The sequence below is a fragment of the Eucalyptus grandis genome, chromosome 10, assembly GCF_016545825.1.
Source record: "Eucalyptus grandis isolate ANBG69807.140 chromosome 10, ASM1654582v1, whole genome shotgun sequence".
NCBI classification, from domain to species: Eukaryota; Viridiplantae; Streptophyta; class Magnoliopsida; order Myrtales; family Myrtaceae; genus Eucalyptus; species Eucalyptus grandis.
Genome location: NC_052621.1, coordinates 33,826,162 through 33,848,357, shown reverse-complemented (window position 1 = coordinate 33,848,357; position 22,196 = coordinate 33,826,162). Strand labels below are relative to the sequence as shown.

Here is a 22,196-nt window from a genome sequence, read left to right as displayed (position 1 = left end):
CAAGCAATGTGGTGATACTCACATCCTTTATTAACAACTTATATCCATTAAAATCCATCCATTTCTCTAGAATAGGATTAAAAAAAAAAAAAAAAAAAATGGAAGGTCACCGAGAATAGGAATTTTACGCCCAAAAGGGCAAAATCGTAAATTTCCACACATAATGGGGGCAAAATCGAAATTTTAGTGTAGCCAGGGTAGAACTGCAATTTTCCTTAAAGTGAAGGGGTAAAATCGAAATTTTACTCAAGAAAGGGTAGAATCGAAATTTTGCAATATGCAGAGGGGTAAAATGGAGAACCTACATTGCACGTGCGCCCATTTACGGTGCTTGCACGCGCCTCCCACTCCTCGCACGCGCCCGCTGTAGACCCTACCACACACGCCTGCTCCATGCTCTCGGGCACGTGCCTTCTCTCCGCATTGTTCTTTCGTCGTTGCTCTGCCGCGACCAGCCTCCATTCCATCGCGTGAGTCTTCTTCCACAGCCCATGTCCGATCAATTGATCAATGGATTTCGAAGACAATGCCGGGACGAACACATAATCCAGCAAAATCAGCCAACAAATTGATTGGAATTAAGCCCAAAACCATTTTCCCTAAAACCATAACCACCAAAAATTTCATTGCTCGATTAACCTCCGGTGGTCAATAATATGTCGAATTACCTTAAGACTTTTCTTCCTAAAGGCGATGTGACCGTATGAATCCGTTATCACATGGTGGGTCGCCTGACTTTGATAGAGATCTGAAATTTCATTCCAAACCACAAAATATCCACATTTAAAATAATAAAATATCATAACATTTTCCTATTCCCACCACCTCAGAGCTTTTATTAATATGGGTTGCCTGTAATATCTTCACTTATGTACATTGGCAAAGACCTTTCTCTGTCTTCTGGACACCGAAAATGGGAAGATCAATGCTGCTCCTCCTCTTGTCTGCTTCCATCGCTTCTTTATTAGCTCCGGGATTGAAACTGCTGGCTCTGGCCCAACAAATTCCAGGTCTCTCTCTTTCTCATTGAGAATATTTAGTTACTCGTAGAACATCCCGGAATATGCAAACATGAAACTTTATGTAACGAAAGCCATCAGATAAAAACAAAAGAGAGAGAAGCAAAATGATGAACATGAAAAATTTATAATTTGCAAGGTTTGATCTGTCGATCGCATTGATAGCCCATCTAGCATCTTAATATCTTTTGTTTTCTTCTTCGAAAGTTGATCGCAAGGTCACGCAATGGTGAATAGTAGGCTTGTTTACCCAATGACAGAACATACAATAGATAAAAGAAAGAAAGAGCAGACGCGAAGGAAAGGGTAAGATTAAAAGGGTGATCACAGGCATGGATATGAAATATGTTGATGAGTCGTTCATTCACAATATTTAGAATATATATGTCAAGATCAATCACACCTAATTAATTATAGCGGTCTAAGAGATGGCCACTTCCGAATTCTTGAACTAGCTATGGAAACATTGAGAATATATCGACTATTTGGTTCTAATTTATTTCAATTTCAAGGTTTTATAAGCATCGACTGTGGGGCACCTAATTCATATTCCAATAGTTATAACGACATCTATTATGAGACGGACAAAGGGTTTACAGATTCAGGAGAAAACAAGCTGGTTTCCACAGAATACTTCGACCAAGATTATGTGCGACCTACCAAAAGTTTAAGGAGCTTTCCGAATGGGACGAGGAACTGCTACACGCTTAAACCGGATAGAGGCAAGAACAGCCTTTACTTGATCAGGGCCCACTTTTGGTATGGCAACTATGATGGAAAAAACGAAGCGCCCACGTTCGACCTACATATTGATGTCAATCATTGGGCCACTGTCAACTTGACGACTAATGTGTTCACGGAAATGATATATGTCCCCCGAGCAGATTATATACAGGTGTGTGTTGTGAATATGGGAAGTGGAATACCTTTCATTTCAGTTCTAGAGTTAAGAGTTTTGGACAATAGCATCTATGGAGTTGAATCTGGGTTCTTGAAGGTTCGTAGGCGGTACGACATGGGAACAGGCCCTGAAAATGTTACAAGGTGAGTCGTTAGGAGAACATAAGTTAGCTTTCATGAGAGCAATTCTTTTGGGGTAGGATAATTGTTCAAAAATAATGGCCAATTTGACTTTAAACTTTTTAATTTAATCATAAACTTTTTTAATTTGATCAATTTAGTTGTAAATAATTTCACAATTTGCCAATGTAATCCTTCAGTAATTTTGATCGGAAATCGCCGACAGCGTAGACAACGATTGTCCTATGTGACACAACTATGCTAATGTGGAAAAATCTTTTTCAATTTTATTTTTAAAATTTTGAATTTATTCTTCTATTTTTCCTTTCCTTTTCTTTCATTTTTCTTTTGTTTTTCCTAATACACTCTTCTGTTTAGGGCCTCGGCGATGGGCCGAGAGGTTCTGCCATAGGTGAGGGCCGCAACACCCTTGCCGAGGCCCTTGCGACCAATAGAGGGAAATAGGGAGGAAAATACAGAGGAAATGAAAGAAATGAAAATGGAAAAAAATTAAATTTTTTAAACAATTGTAAAAATTGTCCAAGTCAACATCAACCGTACCACATAAGACGATTTACGTTGACTAAATCACCACATTAGCAATTTTCAGCTAAAATTGACTGGAGTGATACTTTGAAAAGTTGTCAAGAGATTTAAGACCAACCAAATTAAAAGTTTATAACTCAATCAACCGTTATACGGTAGATTTATAATATTTTAGACAATTTTCCCCTTCTGTGATAATTCTCTTGAACGTTTGAAGCTATATTTCAAAAAAATAATAATAAATTATGTGGGTATACTCTTCGATGGGTTTAGAATATTAGAGGTCTACACAGATAAACATCATCCGTATTGATTTATAAGTCACCCCGAAGAAATTGTATTTATCGTACAAATCAAGAAGCATTATAGTTGCAATATAATTGAGTTCACAATAATTTCATGAACTCTACTTGTCGTATTCGTCCAAAAAAATTACCATCGTTTGCTCTTGTTTTTTTTTTTTTTGTAGCTTGGTGCATAACAATTTTATGACTAAAACACATAATTTTCTATGAGAATCTCTCAAGAATATACTCATTCATGATTGAAAATGTTTGCATCTAATAATGTAGTTAATTTGTAAATGAGTTTCAAATATAAGGTGTGATAATTTCTTATGTAACATTTTATCAGATCAAACAACTCTCTTCATTGACAATCACTATTTTCATTATAGGTAACATGTCATTCAAAGAACCACTGTTTATATCTTCCAACGCTTGTTAAACATGCCCAATACAAATTAATAACTCAATATTCAAAATATTGATTACAAAAAAACACGAGTGGATTGAACCAAGAGTTGCTAATTAAAGATCCACCTAATATGAGGTACAAATTCAATTTTAAAATATTGATTATAAAAAACACGAGTGAATTCAAGGAAAAGTTACTAAATAAAAAAAATAAAAATCCACTCAATATTTCAATACGCTGTCCAATTAATGATTCTAGACAAGCGCCCGCCAACTTGTGGTGTCCCATCTTTATCAGGTACAAGAATCTGATTGATAGTAGGAGTACAATAATCAAAGACTTGGGCACTTGAAACTTTGCAAGTTTATTGATTTCTCAATGGCTGAGCTTATCAACTGTTTGTGAAAATGCCTCAACCAGGTATCCATTCGATGTTTATGATCGCATCTGGAAGGGCAGTGAGGATTCCTACCCGCTTTTGCCCAGCGCCGGAGCATCTGCGACGTCCTTGTCTAACAACAGCGATAATTACAAGGTTCCGGGGGAAGTTCTTTTGACCGCTGTGACGGGGAGGAGGGGTAATTCATCCTTGAGTTATCGTTGGACATCATCGACGCCAGGTACCTGGATCTTGTACTTCTATTTTGCCGAAATCCAGAGTTTGCCGAGTGGCCAACAAAGGGAGTTCACAGTTTCCATCAATGGTAATCAATTCACAAAGATTGTGACGCTCGAGTACTTAAAGCCAGTGACTATAGTCTCCACTCCGGTTGCTGGGTCCCATATCAACATGTCGATCATTCCCACATCGAACGAATCTCCATATCTGCCAATCCTCAATGCTATCGAGGTCTATAAAAATCATGGACTCCCCAACGTACAAACAGCAGAAGATGACGGTATTTCCCTACTTCCGCATGTTTTTCTAGTGCAAATTCGAATTTTATGCTACCAGGAGTCTTCTAAAGTGGGCATGAACAACAAAATGGTTAAAAAGCGACTAATTACACATCTGATCATATAGGTTGAATTCAGTAAAAAGTACTGCCACATAAACTGGTCGACCTCCACTCCAAGTGGTCTCATATTCTTAAAGTGGTCGACAGATGCTAGACGATTTTAGCGATTAACTGTTGCATTGATTTCTGTTCATCTAACTCGATTTTAAGAGATGCTTCTTGCATAATCTAACTTTACTAGTTTTGTTCCACACGGCTAATGAAAGTAAAACATGATTAAAGAATAAGGATTTGCTGATCAAATTGACGACTCCATTGGATAAAGTGTACTTTCTCAGTGATCTAGGAGATCTTAATGCTTACTCCTCCTTAGATACCTCATTCAAGGCAATAATTTTAGATTCACCTGCCTTGGATGCTCCATCAAAAGAGAATTGATGTTGGATTGGTTAAGTAATTATTGGTGGTGAGGTTTGGTAGGTAAAGATTATGGTGACAAAAAGGTTATAAGCTAAGTTTACAAAATGTACGGTGAAATTGAGCTTCAAGAAGCTTAATTTGAAAGATCTAAGAAGAATAAGATAAGAGTTTTCTTCAATGAGCTCTTGAAGACGCAATTTTAATGGTTAATAGGCTACTCTTAAACTAGGTTTATCCTAAAAGTAAAAGGCTACATTTTGCTTGGCGTACTTTATTGCAGGAAATCACTTCAAATTGAACATATAGCATTTTCTTAATTTTCACAACATTACAATTCTTGAAAAAGAAATGATATTGTTGTGGTGTAAATTACAGTGAAAGCTATCAATGATACCAAGGCAACATATGGAGTGAATAAAGAGAGCTGGCAAGGTGATCCGTGTGTCCCAAGGAACTATACATGGGATGGTCTAAATTGTAGTTATGGAAAACTTCCAAGGATTATTTCATTGTGAGTGCCTTTTAACTATTTCTTGAAGTATCATACAGTGGTGAAACTCTAAAGAACACACACCCCCCACCCCACGCCCCCGCGCAAAAATATAAAACCTCCCTCCCTCCCTCCCTCCCTCTCTATCAAGAAGTGAAGTTTTATTGTCATTCTCCTTGAAAGTTGAAAGTTTGCTCTCCTACATGACCACATTGTCTTTGCATAAGAAGCCTACATTTCCAAAGTCTATAAGTAGGTTCGAGGGTTATTTCGCTGTAGGTCTCCTTGCACTATTTCTTCTAGGATGATCTTGGTGCTGCTGGTGAAACTTTAAAAGAATTCTCATTTCTTCATGATGAATTGAAGGTTTTTTTCCTCATTCTTATTGAAAAATTGGGAAGTTTTTTTTTTTTTTGATGACCGGGAACTACCGTACAGCCCAGAGCCAAATGTGTAATCCCAAGGTGACGAGCCACCACCACAGACCCAGCCGTGGGTGAGTTACACAATGGGGACACGGGGTTTTGAATCCCTCCCCTCTCGATGAGGGAGCAAGGCTCTAACCATCGTGGCCACTGCGGGCAGTGGTAAAAATTGGGAGTTCATTCCTCTATATGACTACATTAATCTATAAAAGTTCCTTCATCAGTTGTGTGCTTCTCAATTTTAATCTTAGGTGACATTGTGTTCTCTATAGTTGAGTGCATAAACATTGGTGTATCGAACCAACATTACTGCCTTTGTGAACAAGGCAATGACGCAGCTTCCTCTCATGTGATTGATTTTGGGCAGGAACCTGAGCTCTAGCAATTTGAGGGGCAACATCCATTCTCCACTATCAAATCTATCAGAATTGGAGGCCTTGTAAGTATTAGCCCAATGAGGCCCTTATTGAGGTGATAATGTTTTAGGATCAGTGAACTTTAGACCTTCGTCATATCAATCTTGCGTTTAAATGTCTGCCCAGGACACAATTGAAAAAAAAAAAAGTACCACAATGGTGATTTATAGGGGGGGTTTTCAACTTTACGTTTCCATGGGGGTCCACTTTTGTTGGGAGGATTTAGGTAGTGTCTTAACGAAGCAGATTTTATAACTTCTATTTGAATGTGTTGCGACACCCTAGTTTTTGCTATGGGGCTCCTTTCTACTTATTAGAAAAAGTTGCTTCAGAGGCTTCAAGAGGGAGCCCATACTAGAAGAAGTTCATGTGGAGCATAGATTTTAAAGCAGTGCAACGATATTTTTGGCCTCTTTGGCTCAAAATTTTTGTTGTTTTTCTTATTCATATTCTCAAAATTTCGGATGAGATCTATAGAATTGTTAACTACCCAAACCTGCTTTGTATCAGAGATCTGTCCAACAATGAACTTACAGGAGCCATACCAGAAACTCTGGCAAATTTGCCGAAGTTGAGAATTCTGTAAGTATATGTGCCTTGGTGGCACCCTGAAGAATTGATAGAGCATAAGTCTTTATACATGGTTATGATTTGCAGGAATCTAAGCGGAAACAAGCTAAATGGTTCAATTCCTGAGGCTCTTAAAAGGAGGGTAACAGACAAGACATTGGACTTGAGGTCTCTCTCTCTCTCTCTCTCTCTCTCTCTCTCTCTCTCTCTCTCTTTCTTCAGAATATAGAAAGACTTTTATATGAACATGTTTTATTGTGATTCAAAGCAAATAAGAAGGCCGCTTGTGATCAACATGGGGGCAAAGCAGTTCGAGAAACGTAAATTTACCCACTTACTTTTGTTGCGGGTTCAACAACAATCCCGATCTTTGCTGGGCAAGTCCTTGCCCAAAGAAGGAAGCTAAAACTAAAAACTCCATCTTGGTCCCACTTGTTGCATCGGTTTTAGTCGTAGTTGTAGTTTTCTGTTTGGTCACTATTTGGTTGATCGAAGGAAACAGATAAGAGGTAACTTATTCTTCTACTTCTTGTCCACAGCATAGTTACATGAAAATACAATTGTCTTTGATTGGTCTAATGCTTCCCAAGGATTGATGACCAACAAAGTGATTGTTTCTTAGCATATGGAGAGCTAGGTGCCAAAACTTTAATCCTGCCTGGATTTTCACTTCCCATAGGTTTAAATTTTAGGATTAAATTGGAGTCATCTTAAGGAGATTTTCCTTTGAAGTCTACTTGGAAATCTTCGAAAGGTTGAGTCTATTACTCATTGGCAATATTTTGGTTATCTATTGAAGGAATGGTGAGATTAAGATCTTTCGATTATGGTGAGATCACAAGGATCACTAGAAACTTTGGAACAGAGATTGGTGAAGGAGGATTCGGGAAAGTATATCTTGGCACTCTAGAGAATGGAACCAAAGTTGCGGTGAAGATGCTCTCAAAAAAATCATGGCAGGGGGACAGGGAATTTCAAGCTGAGGTACAATGCAATAAGATACTCATTTATAGACTTGCTTACGAACGATTGTCAATAAAAATTGTGGTAAAGGACACTTACGACATTGCAGGAGAAACACTTAATGATCGTTCACCATGGAAACTTGGTTTCTCTACATGGATATTGCGATCACTCTGAAAACAGGGCATTAGTTTATGAATACATGGCCAATGGAAACTTGCAACAGCACTTACATGGTACTTTATCATGTTCTCTTGTATAATTTTTCTCTCTAGAATACACCCGCAAATATATGTTTCTTTCTCATATATAATAAGAAGATATGCTAATTTGACAGGGGACAAACCAAATGTCTTAACTTGGAAACAGAGACTTCACATCATTGTAGATGTAGCAAAAGGTACTTAAAGGATATGCCCCAATGTGGTTTGTTCCCCTCCTTTTTTGAATGATTAAATGGATCTTTTGCAAGAATTGCAGGTTTGGAGTATCTCCATAATGGATGCGATCCGACCATTATCCACAGAGACTTAAAAGCGACAAACATCCTGCTGAATGAAAAAATGCAAGCGAAAATATCTGACTTTGGTCTCTCAAGAACATTCATAGCTGAGACTGATGCTCAAGTGTCAACTTGTGCTGTTGGCACTCCTGGCTACCTCGACCCTGATGCTCATGTGTCAACTCGTGATGTTGGCACTCCTGGCTACCTCGACCTTGAGTATGGACTTAAACTTAGTCTTTTTAATATGCTATATAGTCTTTGTATGGATAGAAAATCTGGCTCTCCCTGAGATTGCATCGTAGACTCATGTACTTGTAAATAGCATATACAACTTTACTGAAGAAAAGTTCAGCATTGATAAATGACTCTAGAGTCCAAAAAGCAATATATTAAGACCTGGCAAATTTATCCTCGGTTGTGTTCTCATATGTCCTGCAGGTACCATTCGACTAAAAGTTTAAACAAAAAAAGTGATGTTTTCAGTCTTGGAATCATACTCCTTGAGCTAATCACGGGACATCCGGCAATGATGATGAAGCCAGAAGGAAATGTGCACATACTTAATTGGGCGAATTCCCTTATTGAAAGTAAACATTTGCAGAAGATCATGGATCCAAAGTTAAAAGGAGAATTCGACAGCACATCGGCTTGGAAAGCAATACGGGTTGCAGAGTCTTGTACAAAACCAACTGGAGATCAAAGGCCTGACATAGATCATGTATTGGCAGAATTGAAGGATTGTTTGAAAAAAGCACTGGAACCCGAAAAAAGTCCAGAAGATGGGGAGCAAAATGAGAAAGTCAAGTAGTTCTTTCGAAAGGACCTCCTCAAGAGTTCATTCAACCAGTAATTCCCTTGGAAGAGTGTTGGGTATTTAGTGCATGTGAATTTCTGTTGCCAAATTTCTGCAGCCGTCATAATTGACCTCAAGTGTGGTTCATATTTCAAATTTATATTTATGTGTCAATTTGGATATTCAGAAGTTGTTCTTGTCTCTGGTGATTCTATTATTCTATGAATAGGTCCTTGATAGAAACATGAGTATTCACAGCATTTGTCATTCATGGGAGGAACTCTAGACTAGAGTCTCGCTTGTTGTTATTGCTAGGGATCATTTCACGAGATGAGAGGTGAAACAACTCAAAATGGACTTTCTCCCTCTCCCCACCCCAAATACACTCTTATTTAGAAGGCCATAAGAGTGTCGTGAAGGCCATAAGAGTGTCGCGACCTCTTCGAACCCTTTCGCAAGCGCTTGGCTAATGGCTCGCTAAGTCTAAGCTTAGCCCATACTCTCTCAAGCCCATCAATTCGCAACTTATAATCCAAAAATATTAACCTACAATTTAATTTCATTTATGAGTCGTCATTAATTGATTTGTGATTGGTCAATTAGAAATTTAAATAGAATATTGGAAGAAATATTGTACTTTTACACGACTAATTACACTTGTGAATCAACTGATACCATTTTGGTATCTAGTCTCTCTTGGGATTCCAATCCATGCTTCATGATGGCATAATTGAGATAAAGGAAATTTGCAAACAGCAGTCCATGTGCTTTCGCATACTTAAGCACAATTTCTCTTCTTTTTTTTGGGTTTACTTTTGAGGATTTTCACACATCTTAAGAAAAAAACCACTCAAAAATTATTTTTAAGCTTTTTCTGATTTTTTTGGAAAAATAAAAAAAAATTGGGATCTTTCTGATTGTCTTATTTTTATAAATTTTTTAAATAATAATATAACATAAACTGACTCGGGTCGATGAGACCCGCACGCCGGCCTGATTCGGCCTGACCCGGGTTCGCGCCTCCGAATGGCCAGAGAAGAGGGCCGCCTTTTGTCCTCTCTCATTTTCTTTTTATTCCTTTTTTATTTTTTTCATTTTTTATCTCCCTCCCTGCCTCCCTCCCCTCTCTCTCGAGAAAATATTGGGTGGTCCGGGACCGCCACGTCAGCGTGGTCCCGGACCACTCATATGGCGCCACATAGGAGGGGAGGGGGACAAGAAGAGGAGAGAGAGCGTCAGAAAAGTGGGCCCCGATTTTCGTCCTTTTCCGGCTTCCTCATACACGTGGCGCCGTGTGAGTGGTCCGGGACCACGCTGACGTGGTGGTCCCGGACCACCCAATATTTTTCCTCTCTCTCTCTCTCTCTCTCTCTCTCTCGTTTCTTCTCCCTCTTTGCACAAACCAAGCCACGGCAGCCCGGTCCGGCGAGCCCGAAACAGGGCGTGGGCACAAAACAGGGGCGGTCGGCCCAGAGTCCCTACCCGGCTCGCGGCGTCGGACAGCGGGCGAGCTCGAAGACCGGGCTACGTCCGGCCGCCTCGCGCGCCTCCGAGCCAAGATCCTTGGGCAACCGACCTCGAGTCCTGGCAATCAAAGAACGATGGGAGACGAAGCACCACCCACCGTAGGTTGGTTCGGAAAGGGGGAGGGCGAACACCGGTCAGCCCCTGGCCGTACTCATCGCCGGAGGACGCTCAATTTCTCACTCAGCTTTCTCTCACCGCTCACCCCTTCGATCTCCTCTGTCTCTATTGCCCCTATCATTGCATCAATTGCGGCCGTTCTGGTCTTTTATTCCATCGGGAGCTCTTGAAGTATTGTGGATAATCAAAAGACGACAAATCCAAGGTGACTTTCTTGCGTATTGCATGTGCAAGAAAAATCAAAAGTTCTTACATGGGATTTCGTCAGTCCAGGTCATGTTTTGAACCCCATACTGGTTTTGCAGATCATCGGCAGCACGAACGCTTTTGTCTCATGACCAAATAGTTCAAAAATGTTTACAAGTTAGTAAGATACCATATAGCTTTCAAGAACATATATAAAAAAAAAAAAAAAAAAATCTCATGAAGTGGTCCAAAAAATAATTTTGCAAATCCTTTGAGTTTGAATTTATTTCCACACTAATACCTGAACCTTCGAAGCTCACTTTCCAGCAATTTTTATCGTAATCATGGACTAATTTAGCACTCAGTGGAGACAATTTTTAGACATGTAAAAATTGATTTAATTTCGAAAATTTTCCATGTACACTACTATATTTGTTTAAAAATACTTTAAAATTCCGAAATTTGCCCCAATATTATAATACGAAAAAGAACGATGGGAGACGAAGCACCGCCCACCGTAGGTTGGTTCGGAAAGGGGGAGGGCGAACGCCAGTGAGCCCCTGGCCGTATTCGTCGCCGGAGGACGCTCGCTCACTCTCAATTTCTCACTCGGCTTTCTCTCACCGCTCACACCCCCACCCCCCCAAATATTCTCTCTCACCGAAGAGCGGTCGGACAGGCGCTTTGGCCGCTGGTCCTTGGCGCACCGACCGGCGTCACATCACCCGTCGCCTCCATCGCCGCCTGCTCCTGCTTTGCTCTGCTGACGCAGCGTACTCGGTGGCTGAAGGAAGGAGAGGAGAAGAGAGGGCAGAGAAGGCCAGGCCGGGCCGGGGTAGCTGGGCGAGATTAGGCCTCGGCCCGAATGGGGAAAGGAGGGGAAAGGGTGCTGGGGCGAAGGCCCAGCCCTTCAGCCCTCGCAGGCTCTCTCTTTTTTAAAAAATAAAATATTTTTTTAAAAAATTATTTTTATCTATCCAAAATGAAGTAAAAATAATGGAAATTAAAATAAAAATAAAATTTAGTTGATGAAAATAATATTAGTGCCCATATGATGGGAAGATCCTTTTTCATTAGGGTCGAATTAATCCTTAATTTTCTATTAAGTTTAATCATAAATATGTAGTCAAAATTTATGTGTCAACAAAGAGAAGTCGATGATAATAGAGAAAATGCCACAACAAACTCGAAATTATGTCCATCACGATGTATTTACCTTAAACTTTTTTTTTGTAACATACTCAATATGACACATTTATCCTAAAATTTTTCATGTGACATAAAAAAACCCAAAACTTATACTTATATAACACATTTACCATCCATTAAGAGTCTATAACATGATTTTTTTAGCCAAAACAATGTCTCATTTATTTCACTTAAGTAACATGGGCGACATGCTTATTCGCATCCATGTAGACAGAGTTTTAACTATGTTAATAGACAAAACCTTAACGAAGGGTAAATGTGTCACATAGGTATAAGTTTATGATTTTTTATGTCACAAAAAAAATTAAGATAAATATGTCACAATGAGCATAATTTGAGGGTTTTTTTTTTTTTTTTGTGACTTTTGTCCATGGTAATAATGAGAATTACATCAATTTTTTAACCCTTCGTGGAGGTCTCAAATCTTTTTGCAATCTTTGATGGAACGGATCCTAAGGAATACTTGAGACACTCGAAAAGGCAATAGAAGTAATATCTCTTCTAATTGATCTACACATGTTACGTTAAGGACATCTCAATTATTATAATCGTCTGCGAATTTCCTTATGCTGATTTGTCTGAATTCGGCGCCTTCTAGAGCTTGTTAGGAACATAAGGCATGTCCTTGTCATGACACAGCTGGGACATTCTTAGTAGAATGAGGGATTCTTCAGAATTATGCAGTTACTGTCGTTTAATATGCATCATCCGTGTTGACTTTGTAATGTAATCGCTCCATTAGTTGGTAGGCATCAGGTCCAGCTGCGAGCTTCTTGCCTGTCCAAAAGGTGATAGTCAATTCTTGATTCTTTATTTGTTAGTTCCTAACTTCTATTCTCTATAACTGAGTTGACCTTTGGTGGAGAAATCACTCCCCCACTACTAATTTACAAGTGCACGTCTGGTCCATGAACGCGCCCTCATTAAAGTACTAACATATTCTTATGAATCTTGAAGGCGTTGATTTTCTTCTTCTTCGCCTTGAGATGGTAGAGCCCTCCTTTCCTCACTAGAGTGGAGAAACCGATGTGAAGAGAGGTTTGATATTCCATAAAGATCTTGAAGATGCTGCATGTCTTGATTGGTTGTCTAGCTCTAGCAGTCATTGCTCGCGGGCAACAAAATCCAGGTTCCCTCCCTCTCTCTCTCCCTCTCACGCTCGCACGCATAGTGATGATTGAATCGTGAAGAGTCGAGGCATCAGAAAATGGGATTCTAGAAATAGGCACAGTGATGATTTAATAGCTATTTTTCTTCTCGTTAGTGATCAACCTTTCAAGCGTAAGTCGAAAAAACAGCGACACTAAAATTTGATATAAAAATCGAGCACTGGGTAATTAGGTAGTATCTTGTACTCCAACTTGGAATTTAGCAAAGTTAAGCCTGTTCAAGAGTCTCCAGGAAACATTTCCAGATTCTCCTAATTAGTGGAGAATTAGCAATGCATCATCCTCTAGCTTACGTTATATTTGCAGATGACGTCTCTGTTTTCAAGCTTTTCATGGACGCCTTAATCATCGGAATAACCATCAAAACTTCTTAAGTAACAATTATCAAGCCAAATCTTGCACATGTAATTTTCATTGCTGAAATTTGTATCTAGTTGATACTGTTCTAAAGAAGTCACATAAAAAAGTTTAAGGGACATCGCAAAGCATCAAGAAATTTATAATATTGTTTAAATTTCAAATTCGTGATGTGTGGTAAAAAAGCAAGTGACAATCTCTGGTTTCCCCTTGATTTAGGTTTCATAAGCATAGATTGCGGAGCACCTAATGATTACCATGATGATCAGCTCAACATATACTACAAGGCTGATGCAGGATATGTAGATTCCGGAACAAACGTGCAGGTGTCTACCCAGGTCATCTACCAAAACAACCAACAACAATCAAAGAATCTCCGCATCTTCCCTAGTGGAGAAAGGAATTGTTATACATTAACGCCAGATGAAGGAAAGGGCAGCACATATTTGGTCAGGGCTTCATTTTGGTATGGTAATTATGATGGCAAAGATCAAACCCCAGCATTTGACCTCCATATTGATGTTAACTATTGGATCACGGTGAACTCTTCGTCTTGGATATACAAAGAGATTATTTACACTCCTCCGAGAGATTACATACAAATTTGCTTGGTGAATATCAGCTTGGGAGTTCCATTTATATCAGCTCTGGAGTTGCGGTTGCTGGATAACTCGACTTACCAGATCAATTCCGGTGCACTTGTAACCAACTGGAAATATAATTTGGGGAGCCTAAGCACATACAGGTGATTTTCTTTGTCATTGCCCTTCAATTTTGGTCATTGACCACATTCATCGGTCAGTAAATGACAAGTTGACGTATTTACATGTTACGAATCATGCATTTTTACATTGTGCAACCGCATGGACTATAGAAAACATGCTGTCAATTACAAACTGATTTTTGTCGGCTTGTTCATCATTTTGCACTTACTGCTATGATTATTTGACTGGCTTCGGTATTAATAGGCATCCGCAAGATGTATATGATCGCATCTGGAACAATAAGACTTATAGTGGAGGTTGGTCATCAGTTAGCAACACAACGGCCATCGTGACAAGTACAAGCAATGATGCCTATAAAGTTCCGCCCGAAGTTTTGATGACTGCCACACAAGTACAAAATGTCACTGATCCTCTGAGTCTGTTTTGGACCTCAGAGAACTCCACCAATGTTTGGTATATATACTTTCACTTTGTGGAATTGCAATTGCAAAAGGGTCAATTCAGAGAACTCACCGTATATGTACAAGATGAATTCGTGGAAACTGTCATGCTCGAGAACCTAAAGCCAGTGACTGTAGCCTCATTGCCCATAAGTGGACATAATTTGAACTTGACTATTAGTGCGACGGCCCGCTCTAGTCTGCCACCGCTCCTCAATGCGGTCGAGTTTTTCACTGTGGCACAGCTCCCAAATTCACCGACTTTTCTTGATGACTGTATATTTATATCTATGCTCCCACTTAATTTTTTTTGTTTCGATAATCTTTGATTTCTTTATGATTGTAGCTATTTATGTGGTGGTTTAGTTAATGCAATGTATGACATCAAGAAAACATATGGGGTGATCAGAGCTAGCTGGCAGGGTGATCCATGCATTCCTACGCAGTACACATGGAGCGGACTGAATTGTAGCTATGATAGTTCTCCAAGAATCATCTCATTGTAAGTCCACGAGTACATATTTTCTCTGAAAACATGCTGCATACTAACCACAAGTCACAAAAGATAAGTTTTCTCAACAACAACTATAGTACAGGTTGGTAATATGTTATGCGACTGAGGAAATGATTTCAATATCAAGTCACCATATGAACGCCTTCCTTATAGAAAATGTAAACCGGTGGGATTTTATTCTTATAAAGTTAGCTGAGAATGTGCAGGAACCTGAGCTCCAGTGGACTGAAAGGACCGATAGCTACATCAATCTCCAATTTGACAGCAGTTGTATCCCTGTATGCATTAGCAGTTTTTCCTCATATTGTTTACTTAATTTGCAGAGAGGGAATGGAGAACACTAAGCCCAAAAAAAGCGACTGACTTCTTTGCCACTAGCATGTTGTTCATTATCTACAATATCCCATTGTATGCATTTCAACAAGTATATGCATATGAAGTTTCTTAGTAGTTTTTGGCTTAATTTCAGGGATTTATCCAACAATTCATTAACTGGGTCCGTGCCAGACTTTTCGCTCAAATGCCGAGCTTAAAAGTTCTGTGAGTCACTGAGCTTTTGATGGAACTATTATGTGTGGTTATCTAGCTTGAGTAAATGGCCATCAACTTCTAATCATGAATACTCGCAGGAATTTAAGTGGAAACAACATGAATGGCTCTGTTCCTCAAATTCTGTTGAAGGGGAAGGCAGATGGATCGTTGCTATTAAGGTTCGCTCATTGCCATACTATCGTAACTCCGCATTTAATCACTTATTATTATCTATACGATCTGCTTCTTCTTTCTACGTTTGTTCTCACTTCGAAGAATGCAAAAGATGAAAATGGTACTCGGTTTTTCATTTTCTGTTTGGTCAACTTATGCATGTAATACATATAGAGGGCGGGATATCCATGAATTCATGCGCTAATCTTTCGGCATTGACAAGTACTGCCGACGTTTTTCGACAGCTTAGATGGAAATCCAAATCTTTGCCAATCAAACAATTGTCAGACCAGCAATGTGCAGCCAAAGAAAAAGGGCATCTCTGTTGCCCCAATCATTGCATCAGTTGCAGCCATTCTGGTCTTGGTTTCATTGGGCGCTCTTGCAGTGTTGTGGATAATCAAAAGAAGACAAATCCAAGGTAACTCTCTTGCGTATCGCATGTGCAAGAAAAATCCAAAGTTCTTACATGGGATTTTGTCAGTCTGGATCATGCTTTGAACCCCAAACTGGTTAACCGGTCCAATTGCTCATGGCAACAGTTGGGCCCAGAAAAAGTGAACATGATAATCATGCTTCTATGCACCACTGTTCGATGTTAAAAAACTGTGCACACGTTCTCTGTTAATAATATCATAATTGCATCAATGCGTATCTACATCTCGGATAGATAAAGGCGCGAATACTTCCTTTGGTTGAGGTAACTAGCTTCGCTCTTTCAAATTTCATTTTTCATGACTCGGTCTCTCCTTATAATAAGTCATTACATACTTTTTCAAAAAGGTTCTTTTCGTAGTGAAGGCATGTGATGTCAAACTGAAAATCATCATCCGCTGCTGTTGAGATTATATAATTTCCTTTTAATTTCTCCAGACGTTACTACTATTACTACAACTACCAACTCTAGCGAAGGATATACTGGGACATTAAAGTTGTCAAAAAATCGACCTTTCACATCCACTGAGGTTACAAGAATTACTGATAACTTTAGAACAGTAATTGGAGAGGGAGGATTTGGGAAAGTCTACTTTGGCAGACTTGATGATGGCATTCAAGTCGCGGTAAAAATGTTATCTCGATCATCAAAGCAAGGCTACAAGGAATTTCACGCAGAGGTTTGAGACATTAGTGTAACTAGAATCGATGTTGCATGTTTTTGGTTTTTTGGATGTTCAACTAATAGCAAGCTCCGATACCTTGATGTGCAGGCACAACTCTTGATGGTCGTTCACCACAGAAATCTAGTTTCGCTTATCGGATATTGCGAAGAATTTGAAAACATGGCACTGATTTACGAATTCATGTCCAATGGAAATGTTCGGCAACATTTGTCAGGTTTGTCTGATATTTCCATATACAAATTCTAAACAGATAAAACATCTGTTAGACTCTCCCAATGTGACAGCAAAGATGTGTGTCCAAATATATTTTATCTCAACACTGTTCTTTGATAGTTTAGGCTTTTGCATTAATCGGTCATGTTACAAATTTATTAATAGCATTACGGAGATGAAATTAACTTTCTCAGCGAATGAGGACAACAGTGAACAAGCTTTTACATATTTCATGATTGGAATACTCCTTATTTCTCTACTTTCAAGCAGCACACAACCCTAATGTTTTAAGTTGGAGCGAGAGACTAAAAATCGCAATCGATGCAGCTCAAGGTACATAAAGTATATTGATGAAATCTTTGTTCACATTTCCACAAGTTAAGCTACACAATACAAATCATTAAGTTTTCCTTTTTGTTGGTGGTGCAGGGTTAGAGTACTTGCATAATGGCTGTAAACCTCCCGTTGTCCATAGAGATTTAAAGACACCCAATATTTTACTAAACGAAAACATGCAAGCGAAGATTGCTGATTTTGGATTATCGAAGGCATTTGTAACAGAGCAAGATTCTCATATTTCGACTCGCCCAGCAGGAACGCCTGGTTATCTTGATCCGGAGTAAGTGACTCAAAATAACATTTTATTCGTTCATGTTTATGTTGGATACATATGTGTAGGTACTTTCTAAAAGGCAGCTTCGGCTATCATTGTACTAATCAAAGAAACAATTCCTTTTGAATTCTTAGGTTTCATACATCCGGAAACTTGAGCAAGAAGAGCGATGTATACAGTTTTGGCATAGTTTTATTCGAGTTAATCACTGGCCACCCCGCCATTATAAGAAGTCCAGAGGGCAGCATGCACATACTTCGCTGGGTAACTCCACTCATAGAAAGAGGGGACATCCAAAGCATTGTCGACCCGAGGTTAAATGGCCAATTCAACATCGGTTCTGCATGGAAAGCGGTTGAAATAGCCATGTCGTGTGTGCCGATGACAGCTGTTCAAAGGCCGGACATGAACCGTGTTATGTCGGAACTAAAAGAATGGTTGACAGTAGAGATTGGGTCAGGGAGAAGCCAAGAATGGGAAATAGTAAGAGAAGAAGTGAGTCTTTTGAGATGACCTCAATTGATCTGGATATTGCACCAAATGCTCGTTAACTGCACTTGGTATGTAAGGTTATCACGTTCAGCGTTCTTGTGTAAGTTGTTGATTATTGGGTCGTATAGATTGAAAACTTCTGTACAAAGTCTGAGCTTGTGACTTTAAATTGTCATATTGTCGTGTATTGGGGTTGTTGCTTTTCTACCTAGAATTATAATGAATGAATGTCGAGTTCAATTCACTTTGCCCATCTTTATAAGCTTACAAACCGTGCAGTTATGCAGATGTTGAAAGGCAGCCTTGCTCAGTTATCCATGTGAACCCCTGTACAATGAATGAAAGGAACTATGTATTTCTTTCATTGTCAAACTATTTGTATTACGGACCGAAGTCATCGTTTGACGATCTTTGAGAACCACAACCACCTAAGTCCTGGGTTTCGCTCGAACATCCATAGAAACAGCTCCATCCTTTAAGCTTCATGTTTCATCTTCTGTCAATCGTGACTTCTTGAGAGTCTTAAATCGATTCTTGAAAACTTCTCGGTGCTAAGAAATTTCAGCAAGATGTCTGTCGACATCAGTTGCTAGCAACTAAATACGCGGGTGTCGACTTAAACCAACAATCTGTTCCTTTAGCTGATTAAGTCAGAAATCATTCTATCCGCAGCGACTTACCATTTATGGTGCACAGGCTTTAAACTTGTAAAATAATTGAAGAAACTTTGCAGTTCTCTTTCATGGGACATGTCTGAGTCAAGGTCATGACAATTACTTGCCATAAGCGTTATCTTCACAAAAAAAGTAGTAATCAATCTGACGAGGACTCAAATTGATCAATATCGACTAATGCAAATTGCGCCATATTTTGCTGGTCAATATTAGCACTAAGTAATAATAACAATGATCACACTTGTATTTAAGTGTTTGCCATTATTATAAGAAAAACAGGGAAAAAAAATTGACCAAGACATTAGAATTTATAAACGTGAATATTGATGATGTCAACCCCAATAATATATATTGAGTAAACGGTTTTTTGTTTACGATATCACATAATTTTGGTATATAATCCATAAGTTTTGGACTGATACATCTATAAATTATAGGGACACATACTATTCTATGGGGTTAATTGCCTAAAAGGTCTTAAACCTATTATGTACATCTATAAATTATAGGGACACATACTATTCTATGGGGTTAATTGTCCAAAAAGTCTTAAACCTATTATTATCGGCCCATTTAATCCTAGCCCTTTCAATTATGCTAATTTCGACGATTTGCCAATTTAGTGTCAAAACTTTCATTGTCTCAATTTGGTCCTAAATCTTTTTTAAATTTGTCAGTTTAGTCATAAATTGATTATTTGGATAATTGGCTAGAATGACTATATTGATAAATTATTAAAAGATTTAGGACTAAATTAACAAATCATAAAATTGTTAAGGATTAAAATGGTGCAATTATAAAGTTTAGGACTAAATTGGCGAATCATCAAAAGATTTATGACTAAATTGTTATAATTGAAAGGCTTATGACTAAATTAATTGCCGTACAATAGGTTTACAACTTTCTAGACAATTTTCCCCTATTCTACGTATATTAAAGACCCCCAAATTGAACCCACAAAGCTAGAATTCATTCTAATTCATAAATATTGGTGTGTGGATTAATCACACGACACGACTTATGCTCAATCTCATATACTATCAAGGGCATCTTTCTGTATTTGGGCTCAATTCGTATCTTAGGAACGATGGTAAACATAATTGAGATATCTCATGATGCTGAAATTTGCTTACGTACGATGGACTTTTCTGTTTAAAAACAAAATGAATCTGACGTATGAAAGTGTATTATCAGCAGCGTTGGTCAAATAATGGAAGCTTAGAAACATTGGCGATGTGGCTGAATCGATCAATTCTTAGGCATGGTCTATTGCCTTACTTATTATGTGATCATATGCCTCTATATACATTTAAGTGTCAATTATCACCCATGCAATACATTTCTCTGAAGAAAAATATAAGCTACGTATAATTTTGGAAAATAAAGGTGCTTAAGGATGAGCCAACGGCTTAGTGTTGGATTATATTGTACCCTCCGGACGTTTGAAGCATGGATGATTTGATCTAATTGATGTGAAACTTTCTTCTTTGAAGATGACATCTAACCATGTTAATTAGATGTTTGACACAAGTTTATCTTAAATATTCAATTTATAATTAGTGAATTTGATCGATCAACATAAGATAATTTTTATCAGCGTAAATTTCAAACAACTCTCATTGGACGTAATTTGCAAATACGATAACTTAACTTTATAATAGCCACTTCAATCCTCTCGGAATTCATTTTCTAGGCGGTCTCAATTTTGCACCAAATATTTGGACAAAGCGCTCTACATGTTTTCTTAAGGACACTAACCCCTTTTCGATTCAAGTTAACCAAAAACCTGTTGAATTACTCTTTCGTCCAATTAGTTCTTAGAAAAAAAGCTAGGTAAAGTTATTTAGGGGCTGCATTCTTTCATTCTTTTTTTTTTTTTTGTTTATGAACAGAAATTTTATTTTTTGTTCCAGGGAACAAAAAAAAATGTAAACGCATTTGTTTGCGTTTTCGTTCAAAATCAGATTTTTTGTTCCCGGAACACAAAAGAAACAGAAATGAGAAACAAAAAAAAATTGTTTCTTGCTCCATAAACACTTTTGAAGAAAATTGTTTCTCTCTTTTAGTTTCTTCTTTTTTTTCTTTTTTTTTCTTTGGCCGGCGACACCGTCGAGGGTTGGCGACCTCGCCGGAGCGTCGCCGTGGCCCCGACGAGGCCGAGCGTCGCCGGCCCCGGCGAGGCTCGGCCTCGCCTTAACTGGGCGAGCTCGAGCTCGCCCGGATCCGCGAGCCTCGTCGTGGCCGGGCGAGGCCGCCGGCCGAAAGAAGAAAAAAATAAAAAAGAAACGAAAAAAAGGAAAAATAAAATAAAAATATTAAAAAATTAAAAGAAACAAAAAAAAAAAAAAAGAAAATTTACCAAACGTGTTTCTATTCATTTTTTATTCCCGAAACAAATTTACCAAACGCATCTTTACGGTTAAAAATTGTTCCCAGGAACAGTAAATATTTTTTCTATTTTTGTTTCGGAACAATTTTTGAACAGAAAACATTACCAAACGAGCCCTTATTGTTCCAAATTACCACCAATAAAATATTAACACCTCCAAAAGTTTGAGTTTGCATTTAATGCAATACTAAAGTAATATTTAGTTTTTCGGTGTACAAAAAAAAAGACATGAAAATTAGTCAAATTAATTAAATATAGTATCAACTGAACCTGAACTTTTTAATAGTAGACCCTTGGTCAAGAGAAGAGGATAAGCTCCATACATGCTGCTATCGCAAGTTGGTTGAATGAAATATTATGTTATTGATATATGTTACTCCTTACGCACACACATGGCCTATTCTAACAAAAACAACTTTTATATATATATATATATATATATATATATATATATATGTGTGTGTGTATTCTCTCCTTCATCAATTGACCCAAACAAATTTGATACGATCTTAAATGTCCTTTTCATGTTTCATCCTCACATTCTTTTAATTTTTCTCAAAAACCCTGTAGCTTTATATTCTTGAGTTATTTATGAATATTGGCAATCTTTTAGTGCTGTATAAAATAAGCTTAGAAACATTTGTGCTCCTATTAGCATCCGCAAGGATACCTAAGTAATGTGACATAATCTTTACAAGGTCAAGCGCATGTATAAGTCAATGGATGTGCAAGATAGCGAACGGAGTCTCTTTGTTAACTCTCTATATCAATGGCTTTACCTAGGCTTCATGTCGCAATGTACTTAGAAATCTCTCTCTCTCTCTCTCTCTCAGAGGAAGACAGATGGCAAAATCGTACTTGTGAAAGAACAATGAAGACTCGATCTGCGTCATTTCTTTGTCTTGCTCTCGGACTTTATGTTC

The 22,196-nt window shown here is 38.4% G+C and overlaps 2 protein-coding genes across 2 annotated transcripts; both read left to right on the top strand.

Annotated features, from left to right (window-relative positions):
• The first annotated feature begins 913 nt into the window (after nt 1–913).
• Nucleotides 914–8,837, top strand: LOC104424076 (senescence-induced receptor-like serine/threonine-protein kinase). The gene is made up of 14 exons (XM_039303017.1): nt 914–1,010; nt 1,532–2,063; nt 3,702–4,180; nt 5,036–5,171; nt 5,943–6,014; nt 6,502–6,573; nt 6,649–6,729; nt 6,872–7,045; nt 7,152–7,240; nt 7,361–7,545; nt 7,634–7,760; nt 7,862–7,924; nt 8,005–8,245; nt 8,468–8,837. The coding sequence occupies exons 1-14, from the start codon at nt 914–916 to the stop codon at nt 8,835–8,837; spliced, it is 2,718 nt and encodes a 905-aa protein (XP_039158951.1).
• A 3,998-nt stretch (nt 8,838–12,835) lies between these two features.
• Nucleotides 12,836–18,385, top strand: LOC104424156 (putative leucine-rich repeat receptor-like protein kinase At2g19210). The gene is given in 12 exon segments (XM_039303016.1): nt 12,836–12,990; nt 13,607–14,132; nt 14,356–15,054; nt 15,273–15,344; nt 15,536–15,580; nt 15,696–15,776; nt 16,017–16,192; nt 16,645–16,886; nt 16,980–17,106; nt 17,376–17,438; nt 17,535–17,724; nt 17,853–18,385. Coding segments are annotated over 12 exon segments (2,664 nt in total). The 5' UTR covers nt 12,836–12,926; the 3' UTR covers nt 18,232–18,385.
• The last annotated feature ends 3,811 nt before the right edge of the window (nt 18,386–22,196 follow it).